Source organism: Mytilus edulis, chromosome 1, assembly GCF_963676685.1.
Source record: "Mytilus edulis chromosome 1, xbMytEdul2.2, whole genome shotgun sequence".
Taxonomy (NCBI): domain Eukaryota; kingdom Metazoa; phylum Mollusca; class Bivalvia; order Mytilida; family Mytilidae; genus Mytilus; species Mytilus edulis.
Genome location: NC_092344.1, coordinates 95,808,359 through 95,820,640, shown reverse-complemented (window position 1 = coordinate 95,820,640; position 12,282 = coordinate 95,808,359). Strand labels below are relative to the sequence as shown.

Below are 12,282 nucleotides of genomic sequence, written 5' to 3'. Positions count from 1 at the left end.
AAGTTTATACTATTGCATCGATATTCTTTGACCCGGAATGGGTTTTGCTCATTATTAAACGCCGTATAATGACCTATAATGGTATATATCCCCATCCTTTGGTCTCTGGCGAATAGATGTCGGCTTTTTATAATAATAATACCAAAGCACTTTATGGTTTCATTTAAACAGATATATCTAAAATTTTGTTTAGCTTCAGAAAAAATATGTTGGGGTAAAGATATGCTGACAGCTAATTTATTTGGTACAGGTGCCAAGTAGAAAGAGTGTTAAGTGATAATTAGGGTCTCAAATTATACTTTTGAAATGGTAAATCTATCCTGCCGAAGCATCTTATATTCATTAAGATTTCAGGTAAAATTTCTGCAAAGTGCAGTGTTATAAATAACACATTATTGTAGCTTATTTCGAGCGTCAAGAGATCTATATTAGCTTTAATCTCCAATGAATCAAGATGCATGTGTATTTTAGTGTTTGCGTTCGATTTTTTATTTTTACTGGTCATGAACAAACTTTGATATAGTAACTGAGTATTATTTCAAATACATATATATTATCATATTTTGTACAATCACCAAAAAAGGATAAAATTCAGAAAAATAATTTAATTGGCAACAAATATCTACATAACTACAATATCTGTGACAAAGCTATATGCAACAAATAACTGGAACACACATTTTGTGATGTATACACATATTAACGTGACGTGACAAACAATATATATACATGTATATAGCTTAACCATAACAACATCCCACCATTCAAAACCGTTTCTGTACATATTTGAGCATTCAGTTATTGCACCATTATTCTGTGGAGTGAAAGCATTGACAGCACCATGTTAAATATACTGTTTAATCGGTAAGACAGTTTGATTTGTCTGTTGATGATTGAGGAAATGGTTTTGTTGGACAGCAAGGATACATGCTATAATGGAATGGCTTTGTACCATTGCTTGAAAGTCCTTCAAAGCTTGAATAATTAGCACCGACACTTAAGCCTGGTAACATTGGTGGATATGGCATAGCTAATGCAAGACCTCTACCGCCTATTCCTCCCCACGCATATCTCATGGCATTTAGAGATGCGGCGTTAGCCAGCGTTGAAATAGGTGAAAATGCAGATTTAAAGTTTGTACCGGCTAATGATGATGACAACGGCGACATTAATGGATTTGGTGCATGTATCGCACTGTCAGTTTGTTCCGAACAATGGTTACTCAATACTTGTTCAATTGATTGTACCATATTCCCGCCACATCCTTGTAAGATAAGCTGCAAAACACTACGTTTCATGTGAGGAAATATACGACATAACATATTTAGTGAGTTTAGATTGTTAATTTCTTCATTTGATTTTCGAAATGCAGACTCAGCTGTTGGGCTTGGTGTTTCGTATGATTTCGGTGAAGATGCAGGAGAATGTCGATAGTTTCCGGGTGATGATCGTGATGATTCGTTAATATCCGGAGAAGACGAAGGAGAATTTCCTGCTGGAGAATGCTCTGTGTCTTTATCAAGTCGTTGTCGTTTAGCTGAAATATACAATTTCTTAATATATAATATACTTTCATTTCGAACATTATCATTACTAATTTAAATAGCCAACCTATCAACTTAAATTCATTAATTTTTAACTGATTATGATATGGTTATAATATAATTCTAAATCAATTAACAAATTTCATGTATCACTCCTCTTCATTCAAAATCGAATAAAATGTAACACTAAACCAATAAAACCACCCATTTCCGTCATAATTACCTCATTTAGGTATAACAAGGCAACAATTACTCGATCTGATACATTGTCAATGAACATTAATCATATTTACATTTGATGGAGTCTAGAATCATTATTTTCAATGACTTAACACTTTCTAAAGCGATGTGTGTGGCATAAATCATACTATTTAAGGCATTAAAGAAATCTTAAAATTAAGGAAAACTCATATCACAACAGTTATAATTAACTTTTTTCCCCAATATGTTCATGATCAGGGATATTTTCGACGAAAATTGTAATTATTAAAAATATTATGCAGCAAATTGTTTGAATCTAGTGTCGATACAATAATAAAATTAAAAAAAAAAACTTCAAAAGATTGTTTTTGTGAAATGCATATTCTATATATTCATTTTGTAATATGATCATCGGCTGTTTTGAATTTATAATTTTATTTGCTTTAATTAACTTTCATCGCCACGAGCTGGTTAAAATAAATAAAAACTTCAAAGCTTGTCCGGTTTGTATTTTAAATGGGGAACATTTGTTCATTGTAAAAAATGACAATATCCATTTTTTTCTTGAACATATTGTTTAGAGAATTAAAATATGTTCAAACAGAAAAGAAAATGCACAAGAACAAAAATGAACCCATTCAAACAATCGTACAATGGTGTTGATCAGATAAATCAAGATATGTTTAAGCCAACTACTTCACGGCTGGTGTTCAAATAATTCCTTTAAATAAAGTTAAAATGTGAAAGAAAGTGTTACAAATCGCGTTATCTCTAATTAAATGTATTTTCTGAACGGACAATGAATGTGCACTGAGAAAGATATAATTTTTACTCTCACTTTAAAAACAAGCGAAGTGGATCAGTTAGAGAGTCAGTTCGTCTCTGTATAAAAAATATAAACTATTTAAACCTAGTCATTCGGTTAAAAACTTCATTTTCACCCTTAAATGACATTTGATACTTTTAATGAGTGCAACAGAAATATAGAAATATATACAGGGTATACAATAATATAATTTGAAACCAAAGGGTTTCTCATTTCAACGGCATTATAGTGGAGACTATTGAGTTACTTCATGGCCTTCGACATGACAGCGACTTCTATTACTATATTGTGAAATTTTGTAGCAATCTGATTATGATTTCACAAATAAATTGTTTCTTTTTGAATTGGTTTTTACCGATAAGATACGGCGTTTTGTTTGCTGAATAGCCAAAGCGGAAATCTTTGCACTAACAAAGGTGATAAACAAAAAGAGTTTAAATCACTTTTGCGACCTACGGTGACCTGTTAGCAAATTAAAACTTTTTTTTCTTAAAGCGTTAATTAATGCACTGAAATTGTGCAGTCGTTTTGATAAAGTGATACGTTCTGTAATTTAAGCTTAAAATATACAATTACATCAAGTTATTAGGATTAACATTGAAAAATATCAATTTGGTCATGAAAAAGTAATAAACAATTGTAAATGATTTTTAGCAGACATATATATTACACTATGTTCGTTTGAGTTTTGTTTGTTCAGAACACTGCAGCGATTTTAATACTCATCTTTGAGAAGTACATGCAGACATTTTTTTATCTGTTTAAACGCCAATAATTTAAATCGTGAGTGTGAATTTTTTCAACAATAGTAACTATTTCATCTGTATTAACCCCAAAAGTGACGGCAAAATGAAAAAAAAATCCATTTATCCTTACTATATTATAGTTAATGTACAATCCGATTAGGGAAAACAGACTATGAAGTGATATTTTTATGACAACCAAAGATATAAGTTGAAAAACTGTCAACCCTTATTTAAAGGAGACCAATGACAGTACTGTCGACTAGGATACAGAACTACAAAAAAAACGGCCAAAGTCCTATGGGCAAGACTACTGGAACACAAAAGACCAACAAGCAAATAATCTAAAATACATACACACATTGACTTATAGGTTGTTGATCTTTTGCTATTTTGTATAGAAATAGACAAAACTAGGAACTTTAGATCTATGTGTGTAAGTTCGTTTACATTCTATACTTCTATAATTTATTTGCAACAATTCATACTTATGGAAAAATCTTATACACTTTTATCTACTAGTATAATATTCAGTGCATTTGTATATTTGAAAAAAAGATACTAGTATACAAAATAAGACGTGTATTTTTAAACTAACTATTAAAGGATCTACTAATTAGCAGATATGCGTTATTAGCGACTACGGATAATTTCTTTATATAATAATGATTTTAGTATCTCAATGAATAAATTAAATTCTTCAGGTACAGTAATATGATAAATGCATCTTTTATTTTGTTTCTTTATAGTCAAGTTCACTTATATTTTGAACACTTTAACGAAGAAAGTTATTTCTTTTATTTAAAACGCTTATAAACAATAGTTCCAGGATAATTAAGAGTTATATTTATGTAAAATGTATTCATACTTCAAACAAATAGGAATATCATTATATCCTATAAAAATTCACAACCTCAATCTTATCTGGAAAGCAAACATGCGATGAACAAGATAATAATAATAACTGCATGGATAAAATCATGCAATATGAAGCAGATTTAGGCTTTGATTGGCATATTTTACTGCAACATCTTGTAAACACGATATTTAACTTTTTTTTAAATTTTATTTGAAAGGAACATAAATTTCACATAAAATGTCCGTTTTAGTATGTCTATAAAATAAAACACACAATAGATTTTTCTTCAAATTAAATTTCGGCACCAGACACCTAACCGTCTTTATTTTTTTCTTATATGAATTATATAATTTTGAACAATGTTATGGGGATTGTTTCTACTTCCTACAGACAACTTTTCAACAAAAGATAGTTATTCCAAAATATGAAAATTTGTCTTTATAATAGTGTTTCAGACTTTTGTTGAAATCAAAGTAAATTGAAACTAAAAGGACTGTTTATTTTCTGTGCTTACTACCAATTATTTAACATAAAAACAAGCAAGTAAAAAAGTATTAACAAAAATATCAAAATCGATGGTAACCAAAAAAAGGGGGAGGTCAAACTCGATGGTAAACTAAAAAAAGGGGGAGGTCAAACTCGATGGTAAACTAAAAAAGGGGGAGGTGAATAAAACCTGACAAAATCAAAACAATAAAGAAACTTCCAGCAGTTTCTTCCGAACAAAAAGATGACTATATAAAATTATACTAGACTATATAAGGTATACTTTTCCTTATTGTTTTGCTCTGTTTAATTATGACATTGTATTATAAATGGAATGAACAGGCACTTTTGATAGCGGATATCTAATATAAATTGCACTTTCTATGTGACATTTACTTATATATTTTTTTCTACAAATACTGTTAGGCTAACCATTTATGTTTATCTTATATTTTTTATTATTTTTTTATTGATCTCTGGGTGTTCAAACTACAGTGCATACATACTTTTATGTTTATGCTTAAAACGTTATAAAATACCTACCGGGTGTTTCTTCTGTACTGATAGGTGACTGGAACTTCTTTGCATCAGGAAACATAGTAACTGTCTCTGGATTTAATTGTAGCAGTCCAGTGGGTCCGTATAACATTCCTAGTTCCCTAGCTTCATTTTCTTCTTGAGCTTGCTGTCTTCTTAAAGCCACCTGAGCAGCCATTACTCTCTGTCGTTCTGCAATTAAAGTACATTTTGCACAAACGCAGTCCCGCCATCTGCAATATCGTTTATGTCCTTTCAAGGCGGAAACAACACCATGATTACGACATCTTGCACATTTTGGAGTTCTAGGGTAGCGATCTGATGCTCTCATAAACAATGAATTTCCAGAATCACCTTTTTCTTCGTCAGAACTCATCCTTTTTTACTTTAAGAAAAGACGGCGTAGATTTTAAAAAATGTTACCGTAGTATGTTGCAAGGACAATGACCAGAAATATAGTGATAATTGATGCTTTAATCTTGTGGTATTTGATTTTTCCCTATTGCTAATATTACCCGCCCAGTAAGGACCGCCCTATATAGAAATATCGTCTTTTTTCTTGTTAATATGATATGCTAGTTCGTTTTCTTTCAATAACTTTAACTATTTCATTGGTTAAGATATTTTAAGACCAAACCCATTGATTGAAAAATAGCGAACGAAAACTATGTTTGATTTTTAAACAATTATGTCCTTAAATGTTTGGTTAAAATGACAAGTCAAAAAACGACGATCTGACTTCTTAATCGCCTTATTGCGATCTATTCAGTCCTTTTAATCGACACAAACAATTTTGGTTCAATTTTGTTTAAAATTTATTAGCAAAATTTTCACGCTTTTATAACAGTAATGAAATTTAAGCATTTCTGTAGAAAAGAAGCTTTAATTCTCCTCCACTCAATTTTAGAAAGATTTTCTATATTATTTGTTATCCATAATTGAAAATTTGTTAGATAAATAATTCAAGTAATTTTAAAGAGATATTGAAATATATCATATGTAAAAAAACCAACATATAAACGAACACCAACTGCATAATTTTTAAAAATTTAAACTTGTCAGATAAGGTGCAAAGTAAGGCAAAAACAAGTTTTGCATGTACAATACAAACACATTGTAAGTATTTAAAAGATGAATTAATAGAGAATTTAAAAATAAAAGAGTCTGAATTTTACAAATTGTATAAAATAATCTTACTAGAGTGGTTAATTTTTAAAAAAAATATCTTATTAAATTGTTATAAAACCCGGTATATGGCTATGTGGACAATTATATAATTACTGCTGAAATATAATATTCCAAGTATGTTTTAACTTTTATTGGCAATTCATATCTATTCAATATAATAGAATGTATAATTTTAAAGGAAACAGTTTTAAAAGTATAAAATAAAAACTTTTTAATGCCTCTATACGTTAATGAGACTCTAGAAAATATACAATACATAGCATCGCATATACTATTAAGTTATAAGCTTGGCCTATTATTAGATTTTAGTAATCTATTCAGTGTTCTAACATCAGGAAGACATAATAAGAAATCGAATGTTTGTGAATAAACTGCAGAGGAACGGGACAGTGCTTTTTTGTCTGTCTCAAAATTTTTAAATAACAAAAATTTAAGAACAAGTTGGAAGTAAACCGTTTATCTATACAAAATTAAAATATGGTGTGAATGTCAATGAGACATCTCACAACCACAGACCAAAGGGCGATGGTGTAAACATGATCTATATATATAGCTAATGGATCTCAGCAATAAATTATCAATCCCATACCGTATTTGGAAAGCCCCTCATGGGGGGTGGGGGGGGGGGGGGTCCTAGTAATCACATAATCACCATTTTTTTGCCAATATAATCACATAATCATTAAATATTTGCTTATCTTTAGTAATCAAATAATCATAAACTAAAAATACAGTCCTAGGTAATCAAATAATCATGAAATATTTGGCTTAATAATCAAATAATCATTAAAAAAACGGCCAAGTAATCACATAATCAAAAACCCCATGAGGGCCCTCATTTGGTTATCTGTAAAACGGCCCAAAATCCAATGAAAACAATAGCACAATATTAGAACAATGTGTAATAATCAGTTTGGAAAAGGTTTGACTCCTCAGTTCCACACGGAGGATAAAACAACGACATCTTATTCATATTCATAGTTTACTCAACTGCTATTTTGACCACTCGATCTGAGGCCATGTGTTTATTGTTACACACATCACTGAAAAGTCATGTATTTACATTCACATGTACATAACATACCAAGGCATAGTCAAGTATGTTTTAAAGAACGAATTATGTTCTAATCGAAGCATAGAGTGCAAATATCAAACACCATATAAAAAAGAAGATGTGGTATGATTGCCAATGAGACGACTATCCACATACTGAGACCAATATGAAACAGCCATTAACAACTATAGGTCACCGTACGACTCTCAACAATGAGCAAAGCCCATACAGCATAGTCAGCTATAAAAGGCTCTGGCATGACAGTGTTAAACAATTCAAACGAGAAAACTAACGGCCTTATTTGTATAAAAAATTAACGAAAAACAAGTATGTAACACAAAAAAAAAATCAAAAAAAATCAAACGACAACCACTGAATTACAGGCTCTTGACTTGGGACAGGCACTTACATAAATAATGTGGCGGGGTTAAACAAACCATATGCAGTTTTCAGCTGTCATGTAAATAGTTCATAAGTATATAATCTGCATTTCCAAAATTAATGCCTCTGAAATATGGCGAAATCATAATTTATTGTTCAATAGATATACGTATCATATAGTATAGCAATATCTTTTCTGAAATATTCAGTAATGATTATTGCACCTTATTATTTAAATCTTGCTTCTTTTGAACCTCTAAGCAATGACATACACAGGAAAGAAAAAAGGATTACTTTGCTATGCATTTTTTAAAAATATTATGTCAAACTATAGTATCATGTCTGTATATATAAGAACTCCGTGTCTGCTCTCTGTAAGTGTTGGTTAGAAACTAGGATGATTATAATTGCAATAATTTGATGATTACTTTAAAAATTCAATGCTTAAATCAGGACAAATTATTCAAAAAGTGATGATAACAACTAAATAGAATACCTAACAATGAATATTAACAAAAATTGCATATTTTAATTCCGTTTAGAAAATCACTGGAAAATGAGAAATATGTGAGAAAAATTGGTTATAGAAACAAAACAAAGAGTTAAATTATTACCAGAATATTAACCATGAAATCGACCAATCAAAAAATCACGTCATGTGGAATCAAACTTGGAAGGAAGTGCGTTTTATTCTTTGCTTGTCATTTTGAATCCATCATGATCAACGTCAAAGATGCGCTTTAAGCATAAAATGTTTACAAGTTTGTGATTTAGTAAATGATGTTAAAATCATAATGCGTTTTAAAAATTGATAACAAGTATAATTTCAATTTGTTTTTACAGGGCGCACGAGTAAAGTATTTTATGGCCTGTTATTACTGTTTCTTTTCGTGTTGAAGTAGAGTGGCTCTAGGGTAAAATAACATACCATCCAGTCAACTCAGATAAATCAGTTAAATGTCCCACAAAATGGGCAGATGATATGCAGTAACATATGGACTACTCAAGCAAAGAGAAAATTTACTTTTTACAAGTAATATATCTACAAAAGTGCAAATAGTAAATGGTTTATACACTTAAATGAATTAAAACCTGAATGAAAAGGAATACATTCAGTCAATTGAAGGTTTTTGTTTTAAATTTTGTTTTATATTAAAAAATATGGTAAGCTACGAATGGAAACTTTAAAAAGAGGATTGTAAGCCCTTTTTGTTTGAATTCATTTGTACAAAAACTGCGTAAAGCAAATACATAAATAGATAATAACACATTTTATACGCCAACAAATTCTACTTTATTATTTGTATAAAATACGACCAATGGTTTTATTTAATAATTCATTTTTTATATACATTGATGCAGACATTTAGTTTCAGTTTAATGTGTGTTTTTATTAAAAGCTTGTGATTGAAACCGAATACAGTATTGTTATAGTGAATTTATTAAAACATGTCAAATTTATTACGAATCATGCTCCTTTATTATATTTAAGACGTACACAATATAGTGTAACTATATTCACATAAAACATGATACCTTTCACTTGATACAATTTGGAAACAATTCAACTACAAGCTGCGGGGATGGTGAAATTTTAAGATTAATGTTTCAAGTATAGACTGGCATAGAGAAATTATATCATTGGAAAGGGAAGTGTTCTATTTTATTTTGCTAAATGGCGAATTATCACCTTGAAATTTTATCTCTTTATGTGACATTAAATTTTAAATTGTCCAAAGTTCTTATTATCCCTGACATATTTATGATTTATTTCTACAACATGATTTATCATATCCCATGGAATCATTGTTTACACAAAAAGTGTACAGTTGCGCTATCATGTTCACCAAAAAAATAGTTCAGTTATAACTTTCTACACGAAGAAATACATTGAAATAATCTAAGACTAAACAGTTATGTAACAATTAGCACAATTTGTAATTCATACTCACAACCTTAAAATGATAAGAATACAAAGAGATGTGGAGTAAACATGTCACTTTAAATAACATCTGTCCGGTATGCACGCAAATCAATAGGATTAATTCGCAAATACTATTCGATGGAATGGTGTAACGTCTAAAATTGGGCACAAAAACGGTTTCGTATTTCTAGATATTAATAATTTGTTTCAGTTTTAAAGTCATAAGAAACGAGTGACCGGTGAAAAATAATGTTCTTCCAATTCTTGAACTAATGCATACAAACATCCTAAACTTCGTCTTCTGTGCTCGAATTTATCAATTTTTTCGTGTAAATTTCGTATAATTGTCAATTTTTTTTCTCAATCGGTCAGTGTTGTTGTGAAAATATGGCAGGTAATTAAAGTTCGTGTTTTGAAGCCGAAGTTTAACGATTGTCACCTGTTTGTCAACAATTGACGAAAAATAAACAAAAAAGCATGGAAATTGAGCACGTGTTTAACATGTAAATTCAGATAATAGTTTATTTTAAGGACATCCATGCGTATTGTGGTCACCGGATTTTTACGAGATGGGTCACACTGAGGTCACCTTGCATACGGAAAATATGTCGGGGGAATAGCTTGCTGGAAGGAAGCTATTCAAATAAAGTAAACTTCTTCTAAATATGAATAAATTAAAGAATTTTCTTCAGAAAAAAGTATATGTACATAAGTTTTATAATGAAAACTATCCATTGAGTTATAAAAATCATATGCATTATTTTTTTTTGATTTGAGGTTTCTTATGACTTTAACTCACTGATAAATTTATGAAATCTATTTTTCCCCTTTAAGTTACAGGCATTTATCATAAATTGATTTATCAAAGGTTTTAATATTGCAAAATGCTTGCATCCCCTCCTATTAGTGGCCTTTTATCTATACCTTTCAAGGGTTGGGTACATATATGTATAAATACGTAATAGCAACACGGGGTTCGATACAATATAATACCGTCACATGTTCTCAATTAGGTCAATTTCTTTTTTTTCTAATGCAAAATGTAACTTAATTGCAATTATTTCAGAGTAGATAGTATTTTTTTTCAAATTTAACATAAGAAGATATTTTTAGTCATTTGTAAAGTTGCATTAAGCCACAATAGTGGAGTTCGTTTGTCAGAAACAAATCTTTGGGTAAAATCATTAGTGCACTTTTAAATGACAGGGTATATTTCAAGAGTATGTATATAATTGCAATGGTATTTCACAAGATTCCCTATTTCCCCCCAAAGTCTGTGGTCATCATGGCGTTCTACAAATGGACCGAAATCGTTCCATGCTCACTACAATGAGCAGTTTTATTCAGCAAATACATGTATATTGTGGTCTGTGTTTCCTGAAAGCAGTGGGCTTCATACATGCAGGACGTTATTATATGTAAAATCCATACTTTAAATATAAGATTTGTTATCTTTTTACCTATTTTTAAAACCTGTAAAATGATTAAGCGCAAATGAAATCAAAAGCTGCAAGCAAACGTAATGACTTTTACGAGCAAATTCAATATACCTCTCTTAAACAATGCTGACTTACTAGATTATATGTCGATTCTACAAAAGTAAAACAAAAATATATAACACAAACCATGAAAAGAATAAATGTGTGCAGGTCAACTGGAACATTTATAGGTCTATTCTAAACTATAAATAATTTATGATCAGATTCGATTTAGCAATATCAAAGTTTATAAAAAGGTTTGGGTTAGATCTCACAAACATGATTAACCCCGCCGCATTTTTGCGCCTGTCCCAAGTCAGGAGCCTCTGGCCTCCGGGTGCGAGAATTTCTCGTTGCATAGAAGACCTGTTGGTGACCTTCTGCTGTTGTCTGCTCTATGGTCGGGTTGTTGTCTCTTTGGCACATTCCCCATTTCCATTCTCAATTTTATTGTCAATTTATCTTATGATAAATGTCATCTTTTCTCGTACTGAAAAACGTCAAATGTGCATATCAATTTACCCGTGGTGGACAGGCTTTTATCCGGACAGAGACAACAACCCGACCAAAGAGTAGAAGTGAAGGTCTAATGTCTTCAACACAGCGAGAAAATTATGCACCCAGTTTAGAGAAAATGGACGTCATACTAAAAATCCAAAACATACAAATGAACTAAAATTAAAAATAACACAAGACTAACAAAGTAAAGACGCTCTTGACTTGGGACAGGCGCAAAAATGCGGTGGGATAAAACATTTTAACCATGCCACATTTCAATACTTATTAAACCACAGGGAGGAAGTCGTAACAGGTGTGACAATTCTATCACTTGCAAATGTAGTTAACAGTGGTTTTTTTTACATTTCTTTTATCATTATGTGACGTCAATTAATAAAAAATAACAAAAAATACTAATGTTAAATATTCGTTTTCTATACCTCAATCATTCGCCTGGTTTTTACATGCGATATTGTGTCTTTAATTTATTATTTTTGTACAATTGCTTTCAGTTAGAGCGAAGAATAACTACTTTTACAAATTGATTTAATAATTAGATATTT

General features: G+C 30.5%; 1 protein-coding gene across 1 annotated transcript; it reads right to left on the bottom strand.

Moving 5' to 3' along the window:
- Positions 1 to 590: 590 nt before the first annotated feature.
- On the bottom strand, positions 591 to 5,736 carry LOC139495887 (doublesex- and mab-3-related transcription factor A2-like). Its single transcript, XM_071284294.1, has 2 exons — positions 5,203 to 5,736; positions 591 to 1,537 (listed from the first exon to the last, which is right to left on the bottom strand). The coding sequence occupies exons 1-2, from the start codon at positions 5,570 to 5,572 to the stop codon at positions 858 to 860; spliced, it is 1,050 nt and encodes a 349-aa protein (XP_071140395.1). The 5' UTR covers positions 5,573 to 5,736; the 3' UTR covers positions 591 to 857.
- Between the last annotated feature and the right edge of the window lie 6,546 nt (positions 5,737 to 12,282).

Excerpts from the sequence above, each read along its gene's own strand:
- LOC139495887 (XM_071284294.1), bottom strand. The coding sequence starts at position 5,572 with ATGAGTTCTGACGAAGAAAAAGGTGATTCTGGAAATTCATTGTTTATG. Across the intron at positions 1,538-5,202 it reads CAGTACAGAAGAAACACCCG|CTAAACGACAACGACTTGAT; the intron begins GTAGGTATTTTA and ends TGTATATTTCAG.